Consider the following 16,646-nt stretch of genomic DNA (forward strand, 5'->3'; position numbering starts at 1 on the left):
AATCCAGCCTCCAATTCTTTCGGTGTTGTTGTTGTTGTTTTGTTTTGTTTTGCTTTGTTTTTTCAAGACAGGGTTTCTCTGTGTAGCCCTGGCTGTCCTGAAACTCACTCTGTAGACCAGGCTGGCCTCGAACTCAGAAATCCGCCTGCCTCTGCCTCCCAAATGCTGGGATTAAAGGCGTGCGCTCCCACTACCCCGCTTCTGCCTCGGGTTCTTGTTAGCTTTTTGGCCTCAGATAGATTTTTAATTCCTCCAAGGTTAAATTTTCTCATGTTCGATAACTGGGGTTCTAATAGTGATGGCTACAAAATCAAATGCACTGTCAAAGACTTCACACTAGGGGGCAGTGTTCAGAAAGGCTATTGTGGCTGTAAGCGAAGACAACTGGCTGCTTGCTGCCTATCACTCTGCTGCTTCTCCCACCAGAGAGAAAAGAGCTTTTACCCTTTGCGCACTGGTGGGTCATATCTGGGTACATAATTTAGACCATTGTATTCCATTCTCATAGGAATCTTATGAGGTCAGCATTTAATAATTGAGGCAGCCAAAGCTCCCGAAGGATCGGAAGCTCCTTCAAGACCACCCACGTAGCAGCGCGCACTATTGCACATCAGTGAAATTGTAGTGAATTAAAAATGGCTTTAGAGTCTCCCATTTTTTAAAAAAAAAAATATATTTCTGTCTTCACACTCTTGTGAGGTTTTATCTGTGTAATCACAGTCTCTTACTGTAAAAGCGGGGGTATCTAAAGTATGGCTTTAAATAACAGAAACCAGGCTGCCTTGTTTCTGACAGATGAGTAAACCCTCCTTTAGTCATGTATTAAAAACACATGTCATCAGTTTGACAAGCAGTCATCTGCTCTGGCTTGACCTAGAGATGAATTAACGAAGAAAAATATGTGATAACTCTGGTGGGTGAAATGTATTATTCTTGGGGCCTTAGATGCAATTTCTGCCACCCCCTCCCAATGCTGGACAAGCAAATATATGTTCTAACGTGACATGCCATGACAGGGTCACACACTTAGAAACTGGGTGTAAATTTGGGGGTTTTCTTTTCTTTCTAACATTTTTATTTTATGTGTATGAGTATTTTCCCTGCATGTATGTATGTGCATCGTGTGTGTGTGTGTGTGTGTGTCTGTGTGTGTGTGTGTGTGTCTGTGATGGCCATGGAAGCCAGAAAAGATGTCAGATCTCCTGACCCTGGAGTTACAGACAGTTGTCGTCCACCATGTGAATGCTAAGAACTGAACCTTGGTCCTCTGTAAGAGTCGCAGAGCCATCAGCTCTCTAGTCTGAATCATAAACTTTTCAAAACAAAAATATTATTAAAATATGTTCAGAAATATGTCCTGAAGTTATCCAAAACCAAGAGATGACGATTTGGGGGTAACATGACAATGGTATTAATCACCCTGGGTCTTAATGATCCCTGTGAAGTTGCTGTCTAATAGAGCCCAGGCAGTCTACTCAGTGATTTGGCGCATGCCCTTCTTCCAAGTCATCAACTGAGCTACAGATCTCCTGCTCTGGATCCCATGTGACTGTTGAGATAGACTTAGCCAAAGGAGAGAATGGGTCACACCTCCTTGTGACCACACTATCCATGCCTTTTGTAGATGGCACACTACCCATGCCTGTGATAGATGTCACACTATTCATGCCTTTGGTAGATATCACACTGTCCATGCCTTAGGTGGACATTACCTGATCTAAGATGTATTCATACCTCTGGCTTCAGGAACCCTAGTGAAAGGTTTGAAATACCATAGTCAATAGGCTATGAACAGTAGACAACGGGCCTTGGGCATTGGGAATGGACAATGGTGATGTCTAGAATATTAAAGGAGAAAAGAGAATGTCCTGTATTTATTCACATAAAGATTATAAACCACTTGTGGGAAACGGCTCACAAATGCTCAGTCAGTGGAAAGCAGCAGCACAGAGTAATACTGAGAAGCAAACATCCAAACAGGTTCCATCTCTTAAAATTTCCAAGCCTCTTGGCTAAAAGGTATTCTTTCAAAAGATCTGTTGTATGTACTGGAAAGATCCTTGAATATTGCATCATAAACTAAATCATGACATCTTTGTGACAAAGATGTAAGATCCAAAACTTTAGTGAGATGACTCTCTCTTTTTCCTAAACTGAAATTGCAGATCATCAAACATTGTCCCAACTGCATTCGTCAGTGACATTTAGTGACACAGAATACTCACAGCTGTTGCTACACTGTGCAAGGGCGCATCTCTTTATAATCACAAAAAGAATTCTCAAGGGAGTGTGTGGAAGCTTGCTAAATAGCATATTGTTATTCTCGAAAAGAAGATCTACATGCCGTGTGTGTAAAATGTTTTGTCTGTGCCCTTTGTTGCATAGTAAACCTGGGCACAAAAGTTCATCTGTAAGCTTCATGTCCCCACATCAGTAGGGCCATTGTACCTGTGCTATTATGTGACTACTGATAACATGCTAGGTACTCACAGGATAGGGCATTTGATATACCCACACTGCCCTAGGATTTGGTATTAGAGCAGTTCCCTGTCAGTCACCAAGGAATATACAGCTTAGGATAAATGATGGCAAGTTATCCCTTAAAGCCTAACATTTCTCTGGTAAAATAAACTTGGACATTTTGCTATTTGAAATCAAACTGAGTTCTCATGACCAAAAGAAATCCAATTGCCTAGCAAGGTCTTAGATTTGTGCTGGCACAGAGTGAGTGCCTGGTGTTTTATTAAATTCATTTACTTATTTGGTTGGGAAGGGCACCTGCCATATGTGGATAGGTGGGGTTTCAGACATCAAACTTAGGTTGCCAGGCTTGGGAGCAAGGCCTTCACCACTGAGCTATCTCACAAGCTGGATCAAACCTGTTTGTATCAATAGAGATGAATCATGAATCCCTCTTTCCCTAAAGAATGGTGTGCTGCTTAGACATACATTTTAAAATGCAGCTTTGAGTAGCCCAGAGGAGCAACCCTGAGGCAATTCATAGTTTCCATCAGACTTTCATTCTACTGCAAATCTATTGACTCCTTGAGTATTCATTTAACTGTGGGAAATCATGAGCTTGCCATCTGGAATCATCTAACTGAGAAGTCAAAAGCTTAAAGTGTATGGTACTTACTACATGCAAAGGACAGGGAATGTGTGCTAAATGTAAGCAATTAAAGAAAGAGCTGATAGACTAAAGGAAGTAGGTCTCACGGGGGAGAGTCCAGCCCTTTAGAAATGTTGGTTCTTTGATGAGATAAGTCTGCAGAGGCACAACTGTGGCTCTCCTCTCCTTAGTGGAAACTACATTAAGAAGCAAGGAGTTCTCATTTGTGGCCCAAACATATTAACGATAGAAATGCCATAGGCAGAAAATGTGCAATTTCATGCTCATTAATTTCAGAAAGGACTTACAAATTAACCCGGCTAGAGAGATTCTTCTTCCAAAAGGTCTCCTGAAATATCAAGGAGTAGGGTTACCACAGGCCACTTCCACACGGTGTCCAGGGTCGCAACTGTCTTCTTTATTCATGAATCCCATTCTAAGATGAGGGTGTATGTTGGAGACCTTCCCACTTCTAAGATAATTGTGATGTGGCTGTGTGTGAAAGGGCAAGAGGTGGAGACAGTGCGAGGAAGTCTTTACCCCTGGCCCCAGCAGCAGCAGGACTGAATTTCCATGTTTGTCCAATAACTCAATGCTACTTAGTCTTGGCACAGAAATGGTCATTATTATTATAATCCTTGCTGGCAATTTGATCAGAATTAAACCCCAGTCCTGTAACTCAAACCCTGTAGAACTTTTGAAAAGTTTAAAGTGAATGAAGAGAGAGCAGAATTCACTCAAACTCTAGAATGTGTGGCAGTCCTACCTTCATTTAAAGAACTACAATCAAGTTGATAGTCACCATCCCTGAGGCCTATGCGGGTTACTGGTATCAGTTTACTAACTTTTTGGTAGGTGTTCATGGAAATCATCAGGTGAGGCAGGACAGGTGTGGCCTCTTGCTGCCTGTGAAGTCAGCAGGACTTGATGACAGACATACCAGTAGGAGCAGAGCTTTTGGCATTAATGAACTTGTGAGTCACCTGGAGTTTTGGTCACAGACTCTGATTCCGTGGGTTGGGGGGATCTGGAGTTCTGCACTTTTGACAACTGTCTAGCATCTACTCATACAGGTTGCCCATGGGCCTTATTTGGAGATGCAAAGAATTAGAAAACAGAACAGGAAAGCAGAATATTGGACTTGAAAGACAGATATAACAACATGACATGCATAGTTGACACTGGTTTTAGCTGGAAAGCTTAATTGATGGAGGAATGTTAGCTTTGGCATAACAAATACTTGGGAGAAACAATTTTAGTGGAGAAAGGGCTTGTTTAGGTATATAATTTTAATATGTTGCATGTGATCCTATGTGCTTGCCCAGAACACCAAGGGAGCAGGAAACCATAGTGGAGCCAAGCAATGCCGTTTATGTCTGGCAGGAAGTAAGTGATGAAGCAGGGAAAGATGCTGTGATTCCAATGGCCTCCTTCCTCTGATTAGACCACACTTCCTATTTTCCATCTCCTTCCAATTATGCCACTATCATAAACTTACCAAAGAATTTTTCCAGCGACTAGGTCAGAGTTCTCAGGATCCAGTCCTTTCTCAGTAGCCAGTAAGCTAGTCCCCATTAAGTCCCCAGTGTGTGAGCCTATGGGACACATGTCACACTAAACCATACAAATGGCTGTGTGGATAAGAGCAATGTAGCTTAGAAGATATCATTGTGAAGAACTTATTACATCTTTCTTTTTTTTTGCTTTCCTTTTGCATTTTTAAAAAAAATTGAGATTCTTATTTCATTATATTTCTCCCTTCTTGTTACTTCCTCTAAAGCCCCATATATATATATATATATATATATATATATATATATATATATATATGTATATACACAAATATATATATATATATATTCCTTTCTGCTTTCCTTCAAATGGTCTCTTTGTTAAAGCTTGTGTGTATGATATTATACACACACACACACACATATATATATATATATATATATATTCCTAAATATAACCAGCTGAGTTTATATAATGCTACCTCTAAGCTTGTTTTCAGGGCAAACCATCTGGCACAGGACAACCAATTGCTCTGCCCTTCCCTGGAGCAGACTGCCTCCCCTGGTCCTACTAGCTTTACCCATTTGCCTCTAGCCCTTTGTGTAGTGTTGAGGTCTTGATGGCTTTTCCCTGTTCCGTTTTACCTTTGTTTTTAAGATGAAGCTGTGCTGTTTGTAGCCCCGGATCCCGTAAGACTACAAAGCTCATCTGCCTCTGAGTTACACAACTCTAATGAAGGCTGCAGAGTCAGGGTGGATGTTAATGTCATGCAGATGTGGAATAAATGACAAGAGGCAGGAGGGAGAGGAGGTGGATGGAGTGAGAAAATCTTTCCTTAATAGGAGAGAGACCGTGATGGAGCAGAATATTAACCTCACCTCCTACCATCAAATTCAGCTCATCTCTGTTCCCTTCTGCTTTAAAACTAACTGTGTTGGCTGCTCAATCAGGTTAGTGAAGGAGACAAAGGAGTCATTCTTAATGGTACATCGCCAGTTGGTATCTTTGGCTGTTGTCTCCACATTGCCTAAGCAATATGGCTGAAACCTGGGTAAACTAAGAAAACAGCAGAGCATTCTGTCCATGGGAAGATGCACAGGGTATCCTTGGCTTGTCCCAAACCAAACACAACTGTTTTAACTGGGAACAGTGATGAGTGAGTGAGGATGGTAGAGATACTGGGTCATCTCCTGGAGCTTGGACTTTAGCTCCTGTGAGTCCACTGTCCACATCACTTAAATAAGAAGAGAAAGACTCAAGTCACCCAGATTTATCACCCAGATCTTTTCAAAGGTATTTTCCAGGAACTCTTGCTTAAGATTTTGAGAATCTCATCAAACCACCATTGTAGTCAGCTGAATCGGAAGATGAGGGCACAAGAGAAAGAAACAACCATACTATGTTCATGGGCAACAGGAGCAAGATCTACACAACCACAGCTCAAAAAAAAAAAAATTTACAGTACATGTAAGCAAAAGGCTTAGTTTTCTCTTTTCAAATTGCAAGCCATGATGGTGACTCTCTCTTTTTCCATGTCCCCTCTCCACCACGTCCCTTACGCACAGGCTTGGTTTCCCTCTAAGGAGAATCAAGCACCACAGGAAGTAAGGAGAACTCTGCAAATGCCACTCTTCCTATGCGTCCGTTATCTCTTCTTCACTTCTAACTCCTTTGCACATAGTAGGCGCTAAAATTTGTGAGCGTTCAGTGGGCCGATTTCTTCCTTCACAGTGGGTTTGCTGTGTTCCTTTGTGGAAGGCCGTGTTTGCTTCTGTCTCTGTAATGGCACACGAAGGCCTTACAACATGAGCTGCCTGCCTCCCACTGCTTAGAAATGGTCATCATGTTTAAGTGCATCAACCATCTCTTTTTTCCTAATCATGAAGGCAAGGGGTCTGCGGGCTTAGCCGGTGCCTCAGTGGTACATAATTAGTTGCTAGGAACTGTTTAGCATGATCTGACTAGTCTCAGCCAATGGAAATGAAATGTTAATTTCTTCAACAAAACTCCGATGAGTGCCAGAGTAGCCTTGAGCCATGGTCACATCCAGTTTTGAGAAGCTCAGATCCAGGAAATGGCATTCATTTGATGCCAGGCAATCCTTGAAGGATATGATAAGGTGAGGGACCCGAGCCCACTTTTCTCACTGTGTGATGATCCTCCCCTCTCCAGCGTAGGCTTTGTCTGTGAAGGTTTCCCCCTTAGATGCCTACTGTTTGCTTTTCAAGTTGATAAACAACAGCTTCACTTGAAATAGAGATGAGACCAGGTAAACTGTTTCCTTTGCTTTGCACATGAGTACTCTGGCCAAATAGTGACAGGTAAGGCTTGCTGGCTAGTTTTATGTCAACCTGACACAGCTGGAGTCATCCAAGGTTGGGGGTGATCAACTAAGAAAATGCCTCCACAAGATCAGACTGTAGGCAGACAAGCTTGTAGGGTGTTTTCTTAATTAGTCATCAACGGGGCTGGGCCCAGTTCACTGTGGGTGGGACCATCCCTGGGCTGGTGATCCTGAATTCTATAAGAAAGCCAGCTGAACAAGGCAAGGGAAGCAAGCCAGTAAGCAGCCTCTCTCCATGGCCTCTGCATCAGCTCCTGTCTCCAGGTGCCTGACCTGCCTGAGTTCTTGTCCTGACTTCTTTCAATAATGAATATGTATGAAGAAGCATAAGCCAAATTAACTGCTTCCTCCCCAAGTTGTTTTGATCATGGTGTTTTATCACAGCAACAGTAACCCTGATTAAGACATGAGAGCCAGATGGTCTCCCTACCCAGTTTTGTGTTCTTCTGTTTAAGGGTGTGCTTAACTAAACCCCTCTGAACATCTGTCACCATGTTGATTCTCTGTGACAAAGGAGGGTATATCTGCCCAGCCTCCTGGGGTGACTCTCAAAGGACCCTTGTTCTTCATTATTGCCAATATTCAAACCCCTGTGACAGTGGAAGGCCGTCATGTGTGACAGTGACTATGTAGCTACAGAGATGTCATGAGAGAAGGCTGGCTGTTCTGACACCCTAGGTCACGTTTATTTTCCCTTTCAGCATCTGCACAGCAAGCAGTAACTCACTGGTTAGACGTCTGTTTGGGCCCCAAGGTGACGTTTTTGAAAGGATCCCTTGTTAATAGGGTCTTCTGTCAGTGACAAAAGTGTGCCGTGAAGGTCAGAACTACGTTATTCAAAGGAATGACGTTAAAGATGGCTCTCTGGGTGTGGTGTCGCACATCTGTGATTCCAGAACTCAGCTGGTGAAGCAGGAAGATCCAAAGTTCAAAGCCATCTTAATCCCATAGCAAATCAAAAGTAATGTGGGCCACTTGAGACCTCAATTGAATATGTGAACCAGTTAACAGATATTGTTTGATAAATCATTCCAAAACCCTGAATAGATGTGAAAGAAAATATATAATTAATATCAGTCTTAGAACCAGTCACATCTCTCTAGCGTGCCATGGTACTAACCATAAAATGAAAACGTAGTTTGGACTGTCACAATCGGTTGTCCTCTCTTAATCACATTTGGATAATGATGTGACTTTAACTGGGATAGTCTACAAACCTAGATTTCCCTCCCCCAAGAAACAGACAGAAAAACAGAGGTGGGTGGAAGTGTACTCACATACTTGTTTATGATGTCATAGTCTACTGACAAAGTATCGATGAATGCCTATCATAGCTGCTGTTCTAGGATTGCTATGGACTCATATGCTTGAATATTTGATCTATGTTTAATTCATTTCTATATTTGAAAGCGGTTGCAACAAAGGGAAAGTAGTCATATCTACCTTAAAAGACACCCAAGGTTCCTTTTAGGACCATACTGGGGAGCACTTCATTGTATTGGTGTTCCTCTTAGATTTTTCTGATTCACAGGTAAATCTAAGGCAGCTGTAGAGATGTGACAGCAGTGGGTGTGGTTCCCGGCATCTCTGTCAGATCACTCACTCAATTCCAACTACCATAGATCCCTCTTGTGGCCTCTATGAACACACAGACATTCATGGCATGCATGCACACACACACACAAATAAATTCTAAGTGTAAAGTAGAGTCTATGCATTGGTTCTATGATGCCGTTTTTAAATATTCACTCTATGCACACAGATGAAAATGAGGAGGAGGGAGTAGCATGCGCACACACTTCACAGTGGAGAAGGATGACACACTTCCCAGGCTCTCCCATGGGAGGGACCCACACCATCATTGTCTGTTGGAGGGACCCACACCATCATTGTCTGTTGGAGGGACACACACCATCAATGTCTGGTTGTTGTTGTTGATGTTGTTGTTTTTTTCAAAAAAGAAATAGATGAAAACCAAATCTGAACTGTCTTTCTTGCCTTTCAATGTCCTAGGGCAGAGCCTTGACTCTCGTCCTGTGGCTTTTCTCACTTTTCACTTACCAAGTTGGAGTTGAGCTGAGTTTCGCTCAACCACCTAGAGAGAGCAGAAGTCCACTCTGTGCTGAATAGCTGAAGGCCCACGGTGCCTCTGGCACATTTTAGGTGAAGGGGTAACTGCTCAGGTAGTTTCCTAGCAACTGCATCAAGCTCTGCCAGGCATCTCTGCTGTTGAGTCTTCCATGATGCTCATGACAAGTGTTGCCAGCCTCGCTCCCATCATGCATTGCATCTCTGGTGACCTATTCTTAGATAATATAGAATTTTCCCCATATGATTATTGGACCAACACAGCTTTTATGTTCTGGATAAATATTTCCATTCTCTTGTGCCTGGGAGAGGCATGCTTGGTTCTGAGAGGGTGGTGTGGGTTGGGAATGGTTCTACAGATGCTGGTTAGGTGGCCAACCACCATACAGTTCCAACATTGTTACTAGAGGATCTCAGCCCTAAATCGAGGAAATAGTTTTCAAATATAAATGAGAAAACAATGTAACAGGGTTGACTACTTCTATAATGCAAACTAAGTGAATTTCTTTAAAAAAAAAAAAAGGTCTCTTTAAAGTAGAACTGGAAGAGGAGATGATAACCCAAGAGTCTCCTGGGAAAATCTCTATTGCCCTTTTAGAAACTCCAGCACCACATTTGTCTTACTGACAAATTGAAAACTGAAGAATAGAATCGCAGCTCTTGACTTGGAGTGTGATGGGCACCACTTGGCTCAGAGCTCTGTCTTTGTAAGTGAACAGTTGCCACACTGTGGCTCGAGGGAAGGAGATACAGTATGGAAACAATCTTACAAAGAATCTCAGACTTTTGCAAGGAACCAGCCTGTTTGAATGACAGTTGTGTGAAGCAGGGTGTCTGGTTATTAAACTAACAATATGGGAAATTCGCTCGTCTCTTTAATGGGAGTGGACAGTGGGACCAGTGGCCACTTTTGTGACGAAATGCTTAGATCTGTTTTGTGATATTTAATAGTTTTCAGCACTGTGTTTGCACTGAGAACACTTCAGGTCCTAAGATGCTGCTTCAGAAGTGGCCCAGATGATGTTGTTGATTCTTTCGGTACTCTAAATCTGCTAGCTTTGTTATGGTTGGAAAAAATTGAAGAGTTGTGTGATCAATGGCAGATGAGCATGAAACAACGTGCCTGCCATTTTTTAAGTTAATTGCCATCGCCGCCATGTTAATCTTTCCTTTGGTCGTTGCTTATAAAGACATTGCTTGGTTTTTATGACAAAATCATGTATCATTTCCAGGAAACGCACATCCCAGAGAAGAAATGAGCACTTTGCCGTGGAAACACACACCACTTAGTTGGGAGAATTAATGTGCTCAGCCTCTCCAATGATAAACCTTGTTGCTGAATTAAATGCTTGTTATATTTAATAGTTTGCCATGTGTGATATGATTCCTTTTAATCCTTTAATGATTTCCAGTTAAAACAATGACAGCGATAACAAACATGTCCCAGCATAGGAAGATGTGTCATTGTGTCACCCAGCTTGACAGAATGCGCTGGGTAATTATTTTACATGATTTTTTTCTCTCAAGCCATATCAATCTTGTTCTTAGGACTCTGAAGGTTTTACTCCTGCTGTCTCCTTTACTGTTCCCAGGGATGCTTCGGTGCAAACTAAGAAGCATTGCACATCCGTTCCTTACTCTCCTAACACGAGCATGAGCCCTCCTGTGTCATCACTCATGATCCTAACTCAGAAGCAATCAGAAACACATCACTTGACGTATAGCTTAGTGGACTGTCTCCTCTACCATCATGGCACCTAGTGTCTCAGACACTCGACCTTTTTTTTTTCCCCCTAACGTCCACATGAACTCACATGAAGCTTTGAACCCTCCATCTTCTCGGTCGTTCTTTATGTCACTCTGCAGCTTGCTTGAAACCCACTCTTTAAAAGAACGGAACAGCTCATTGCAATACATATCTCTCTTTGCCAAAACCATCTTTCCTCCCCATTTCTTTGCCTCTCCGGTCTTACCTTTGGACTGACCCCACCCCTCTGCTTTGCCCTGGATGCCTGCTTGTGTTCCTCACAAGAGCCTACTAACTGTTATCTTCATTCTCCTGCAGTACTAACGCTCTTTCATCTGCTTCTCTGAAATACTGCATTTTCTCTCCTTTGTTCTTCCCCCTGATTTTTCTTAGTGTCCACTGGGCCGTTTCGTTCGGTCTTTATCTCCCTGTTACGTACATTCACTGTTTATCGGTGGATCTAGATGACAGGCGAAGGATTGATGTGCCTAGTGGCAGTCTTCCTGTCATTAAAAACAAAACAAAACAAAACAATGTCTCCATGTACATTTTAGCTTTCGATCCTTACCACTCTGAGGGGTACCTGAGAATGGTGTCCCTCATTCTCAAGAAAGAACTGACATTCCGAGCATCCACACTCATCCTAAAGCTCTCCTAAATGTAGGACCCGGGTCATGGACTCTTCTCTCCCCTTATGGCCTCTCTCTGGAAGAAGGATTGCAAACCATTACAGGTCTTCACCAGGCTAGAAACTGGATGGAAATTAACCACACCCTTCATTGTGCCTTTGCAGATGAGAGTCCCTACACTAAATCTGCCAGCCAGACAAAGCCGCCCGATGGAGCATTGGCTGTGAGGAGACAGAGCATCCCAGGTTAGACCAGACTGTTGGATATTTCAGCTGTTTTACTTATTTTTGAATCCTGTTGTTTTGGTGGTCCTAAATGATTCCAGCCTGGTTAGCCGTGTTATTCATAGAGCACGGACTAAACTCTACGCAACTGATACAGCCAGTAATCAAAAACTGGGTCAGGCAACCTTGTCGACCTACAAGGATTCATCTTACAACCTGCCACCACTGCAGAGCCCTTTGCAAAATGACTAGAATTGATATCCACTGTCTTTTACTTGTCTTGCGTCTGGTTTCAGCAAGATGACGTTCGTGGACACGTCCATTTCTTTACTGAAGTGCCTGTCAGAACAAAACTGTATGCTGATGGTGCGTGTTGGGGCAGGGTGGAGGGGAACTCTTCCTGTCTTCTCATCTCTTCCAACCGCCTTTTGCTTCTTTCTGTTGGATGACTCTTCCAAACCTCTGGGGCTTGGTTTCCTTGGACAAATGTGATTTGTATTCTCGTAAGACAATGAAGGACGTTTTTCTATACAAGCCAATTGTGAAAACTAGATTAACAATTCCGTATCTCACAACCAGTATTTCGAAGCTTCTGTGTTTGAGACATAAAAGCGTAAAAACATGTACACTGTCAAATTAAAGAGGGAAGGAAATCCAAAATACAATCTTTACTTGATAATTAGAAGACTGTTTATGAAAGCACCTGTACTTAAGAGCTGGGGGAAAAGCATTCACAGGCTTTAAAGATTCATTTAAACCCTATTTATATATTTCATTAAACTCAGCTAAGCTGTAGGACTTTAAAATAGAGTAATTGCAGTCCTTAGGCAGTGACAGAGAGGTGTTTCCTATTAAGCTGAAGAGGTTGGCCAATCTGTGGGTGAAAGGAGGGTTGATGCATTTGAATTAGAACAAGATGAGGCTAGTTTGTGGGAGACTTTGCTCTTGGTTCCTATTTGCTCTTCTAAGAGCCACCTGTAAATGTGCTTAGTCTTGCTTGAAGCTTTAGGTCTATTAAGAGAGTTCATAGCTTAAAAGGCGACACGAGTACATTGTATCTCCTTCTTTTGCTACACTAATGGTTCTGAAGTCCTTTCAATTTGCAATTGGTTTGCATCACCCAGTGTCAAGATTGCTGTTCCATTCCATGAAACATCGTTCTTAGTGTTAGTCACATTTAGAAGAACTGGAGCAGCCATGTCTGAGCTGTGTTCACAGCCGTAAGAAAGTACCGTATTTGAAGGTCAGTAATGTCAGCTCTGTATCACCCTCTCCTTGACTTCTATATCTTTGTTGGTAACTGGCATTCCTCAGCTAGAATGAGAAAAGAGACTTCCCACTGCCCTTGCCCACTAGGGAAGGACACTGTAGCTTCATGTTCGATAAGACTGTGAGATGTTTGACTTTCTGTATCTGGATTCCTTATCCTGGGCTTGAACCCAGTGGAATCAAGTGCCCAAGACAGGGACCTCGGAAGCCACAAGTCAAAATATAATTATCTTCTCTCATGTAGTTATTGCAGGCATGTGGTCACAGTAACAAAGGCTGTTGTCCACGATGTCCTTCTATGGATTCTCTAATGTTGCATACTAAATTGTAACTCACTTGAAGAGACAGACCTTTTCTTTAAGTCACTGAACCGTGTTTTTGCATTACTCATTGGGTTAGCAAATTGATAAATGGTAACTTTTATTTCCTATCACACAAGTGATTCTTCATTACAGAGCGTTTGTTCTCCCAGGTGGGTGTGATTTAAAAGTCACTGGAATTACAAATGTCGTATAGGCTTTATTGTTGTTTCTATGGAATTTGACCATGAAGAAACCCTCTTTTTGCTCATCCCTCATAGAGAAAGGGCCAGAGGGGAGCAGGCCTTCAAAATCTTCTCCATTCTTCAAACAATCCAAGAGAAGATAGAGCAGCCAGCGGACTGAGAATCTAAATTACCACAAGACAGACTCTTACTTATGGGCTGGATTCGTATTTTAGATAACTTTCAAACAATGGTTGGTCATCCCTTACTGCTTGCTTACACAGAAAATGCCTTTTTCCTAACCTCCTCCAGGGCTGACTTAGCACTCTTAGAACTCTAAGATTGCTTTGCTCTCTCACCTTAAATTACCTGTAAGCCCTTGCTTGGGAATACGAAGGGCATAGCCCCAGAACCTTAGCAAGAAGTCATTTACATCAAAGAGGCGTAACCTAGCATCAAGAAATCTTGACGATTCTCCTGCCATCTTTGCTATTGAATAGTCCTGGAGAGAAAACAGACAGGGGAGGAGACCTGGTAAACACGTGTTTGCGATTCACAGAAGGTTCCATTGAAAAACCTCGGAGTGGTCCATAGACTAAGCTGGATTCAATTTTGCAGCTTTCCCACTCTCTCCTCCTGTGTTCCCCTTCCAATCCCACTTCCCTCGGGGTATTATCATCACCCTCTGAGCAGGGCAGGGATCTTTAGTGAGCAGTACCTCCATAAGAAGACAGTCTTAGCTTGTCAACCACCTTCTGGTCTTTGTGGAGAGATGCCTCCCAAGGCAGGTGCTGTCCCAGAGCCATTGAACCTCGCTGGCTCCTTCAGAGTAGGCATGTCCCCGTGTCAGCCTACAAGGAAAGGTATATACATGTGCCCAGTGATCCAATAGTGGCCACCTAATGTAACCATTCCTATTAGTGCTGTCTTTGATTTGGTAGAATGAGAGGATAAGGTCAGAAAGAACATCTTAAGATTGTCTGTAGGCGTTGTATGGCAATTAAAGCCTCGTGTCTCTAGCTGCATGTGGATCAGAAGGTGGCCTAGTCGGCCATCAGTGGAGAGGCCCATTGGTCTTGCAAACTTTAGATGCTTCAGTACAGGGGAACGCCAGGGCCAAGAAGTGGGAGTGGGTGGGTAGGGGAGTGGGGGGGGAGGGTATGGGGGACTTTGGGGATAGCATTGAAAAATGTAAATGAAGAAAATACCTAATAATAATAATAATAATAAAGAAAGTTATCTAAACTACAAATCCAGCAGAAAGTAAGACTCTGTCTTGTGGGCTGCACTAGGCTGATGGCCTTGTAGATAGCACTGCTCTGTACCAAAAGGATTACTTTGAAGGTTAACAGAAATATAATTTATAATTGACTTCAAAACCCAATATCTCCACACAAACTCAAAATCAGTATAGTAATTACTTTACAACCACAAGTCATGGGGACCTTTCACTGAAGCCTTTCATCTCCCTTCTTTGGCTCCCCAAAAGAAGGCGGCGTATCAAGAAGCTCTCAGGAGCAAATTGTCTTTGCTTTGGATGAAAGGAAGTGTGTTATTAATATTATTTGTGTACTTCTCATTTTAATAGTGCCTATGATGGCATAAAATATAAAAGCAAAAATGTTTTTTTTTTTTTAGACTTTCAGAAGTTTTTGTAGATTTTTCAGTGAAGGTAATAAAAGATGAGATGTCTGGTCCTGGGACACTGAAGGATATATACAAAGATAACCTTCTGAAAAAAATAGTAATAAATAAGGAAGTAAAGTTTGAATCTTATTTCAAAGATAAAATGAGTTCCAGGTTCAAAGGTATTTTGAGCTAACGGATGCCGTAAATGAGACTTTATGAGAATGCTTTTGGTCTGAGGCCCTTAAGTTGGCAGACCACTGGTGAAGTGAAATTGGGCTAACTAAAGGATTGTGCAAAATTACTAGTGAAAATCTGTTCCTACTTTGAATTTGACAAGTTTTGAAATAGTTTATGGTTTTCCCTAATTCAATATTTTTTTAATCATATCTGTCTATTGTGTGTAAAAGAAAGAGATGGGACATTGTATTAGACCCCAAATCCTGCAGTTATTGTATTGATTTGGCTTGCCTCCCTTCCACACAGGGAATCTTGCCTTGTTCACCATAAAGAACCCTGTTCTGCTGACAGATGTGGAAAGCTACAAAATAGCATCTCTTCCATCTTTCAGAAACTTTGGGGAGCTCAGGAAAATTGTCTTAAATCTACATCTAGATTTAGGTCACAAAAAGTTGTAGAGGGTAATTTTTTTCATTTGTGGACTATTAGAAAAGATATTAATTGATATGTTCATAAATGATTGCATGTCAATCTTTCTTTGTTTGTCCCATCTAGAGGGTTTGGGCTAGACATGTAAATATGAGACTGAGAGCCTAAATGTGTCCCCATGCAACAAGATGTACTCAGTGGAGCTGTTAGGATACATCCAGGAAGGGTCTACATCTCAATTCCCAGATCTGGGAGGAAAAACTGTCATGTCTTTGACCTCGTGGAGAACTGGCAACCTTCAGTCACAGAGAGAGGACAAGTTTGAAGGTCTTTATTAAAGTCTCTATTTATCATTTCCCTATCATTGTTGTTCATACAGTTTGATGCTTCATTGACCTAAGTTTCCATTATTCCCGCAGATATCTAGTGTGACTTTGGCACTGGATTTAATAGCTGTATCAGTTTTCAGGCACATGAAGGCCTTTTGCTCAACCTGACTTGACTTCACCTCTTTAGTTCTATCAATGAACCTCTCCAAAAGAATGAATGATTCTCACCCGATGGAACATGGAAGTCTGCTGAACCCTCCAAGTGTAAAATGTCACACAAGGGCTGGGGCTGCAGATACTGCCCTCTGTCACTGAATTTGGATGGTCCAATCAGTGAGACTGTCACCAGTATCAGGAGATGCCACTGTACAAACATTTTTACTACACAGTCAGGCAGCGGGGCAAATGAGGGCCAGGGAGCACCACACCCAAGGCCTTTCCTGTTGGCATTCAGAAAGCCCCCAACAGTCATGTCTCCAAACATTGCAATCAGAAGGTATTTACAAAGCTAACCAAAATACCTCAATAACTTTTAAATAAAGTTCAAGACGAGGGTCAGGAGGGTTGCCAATAATGCCATTCTCACGTGTGCCCTTAGAGATCCTCTCTCTTTTTCCCCCATAATACTTACTAATGTCTGAAAGTTATAAATGCATTACTGTTTTCTTTCTTGGTC

At 42.2% G+C, this 16,646-nt stretch overlaps 1 protein-coding gene across 11 annotated transcripts in view; it reads left to right on the forward strand.

Moving 5' to 3' along the window:
- The window catches only part of Grip1 (glutamate receptor interacting protein 1), a 639,981-nt gene that overhangs the window by 433,475 nt on the left and 189,860 nt on the right, over positions 1-16,646 (forward strand). For 9 of the 11 annotated variants that reach the window (XR_015048471.1, XR_015048472.1, XM_085843198.1 and 6 more), the window contains exon 2: positions 11,594-11,674. The exons of the other annotated variants lie outside the window; for them this stretch is intronic. Coding sequence is in view for 7 of the 9 variants with exons in the window: in XM_085843198.1 (XP_085699324.1) it covers positions 11,594-11,674 (81 nt within the window). In the remaining 2 variants the exon portion in view is untranslated. The remainder of the gene's footprint in view (positions 1-11,593; positions 11,675-16,646) is intronic. 11 annotated transcript variants of the gene reach the window in all.

This window comes from Mus caroli, unplaced genomic scaffold (assembly GCF_978045245.1).
Source record: "Mus caroli unplaced genomic scaffold, Mus_caroli_1 scaffold_9, whole genome shotgun sequence".
NCBI lineage: Eukaryota > Metazoa > Chordata > Mammalia > Rodentia > Muridae > Mus > Mus caroli.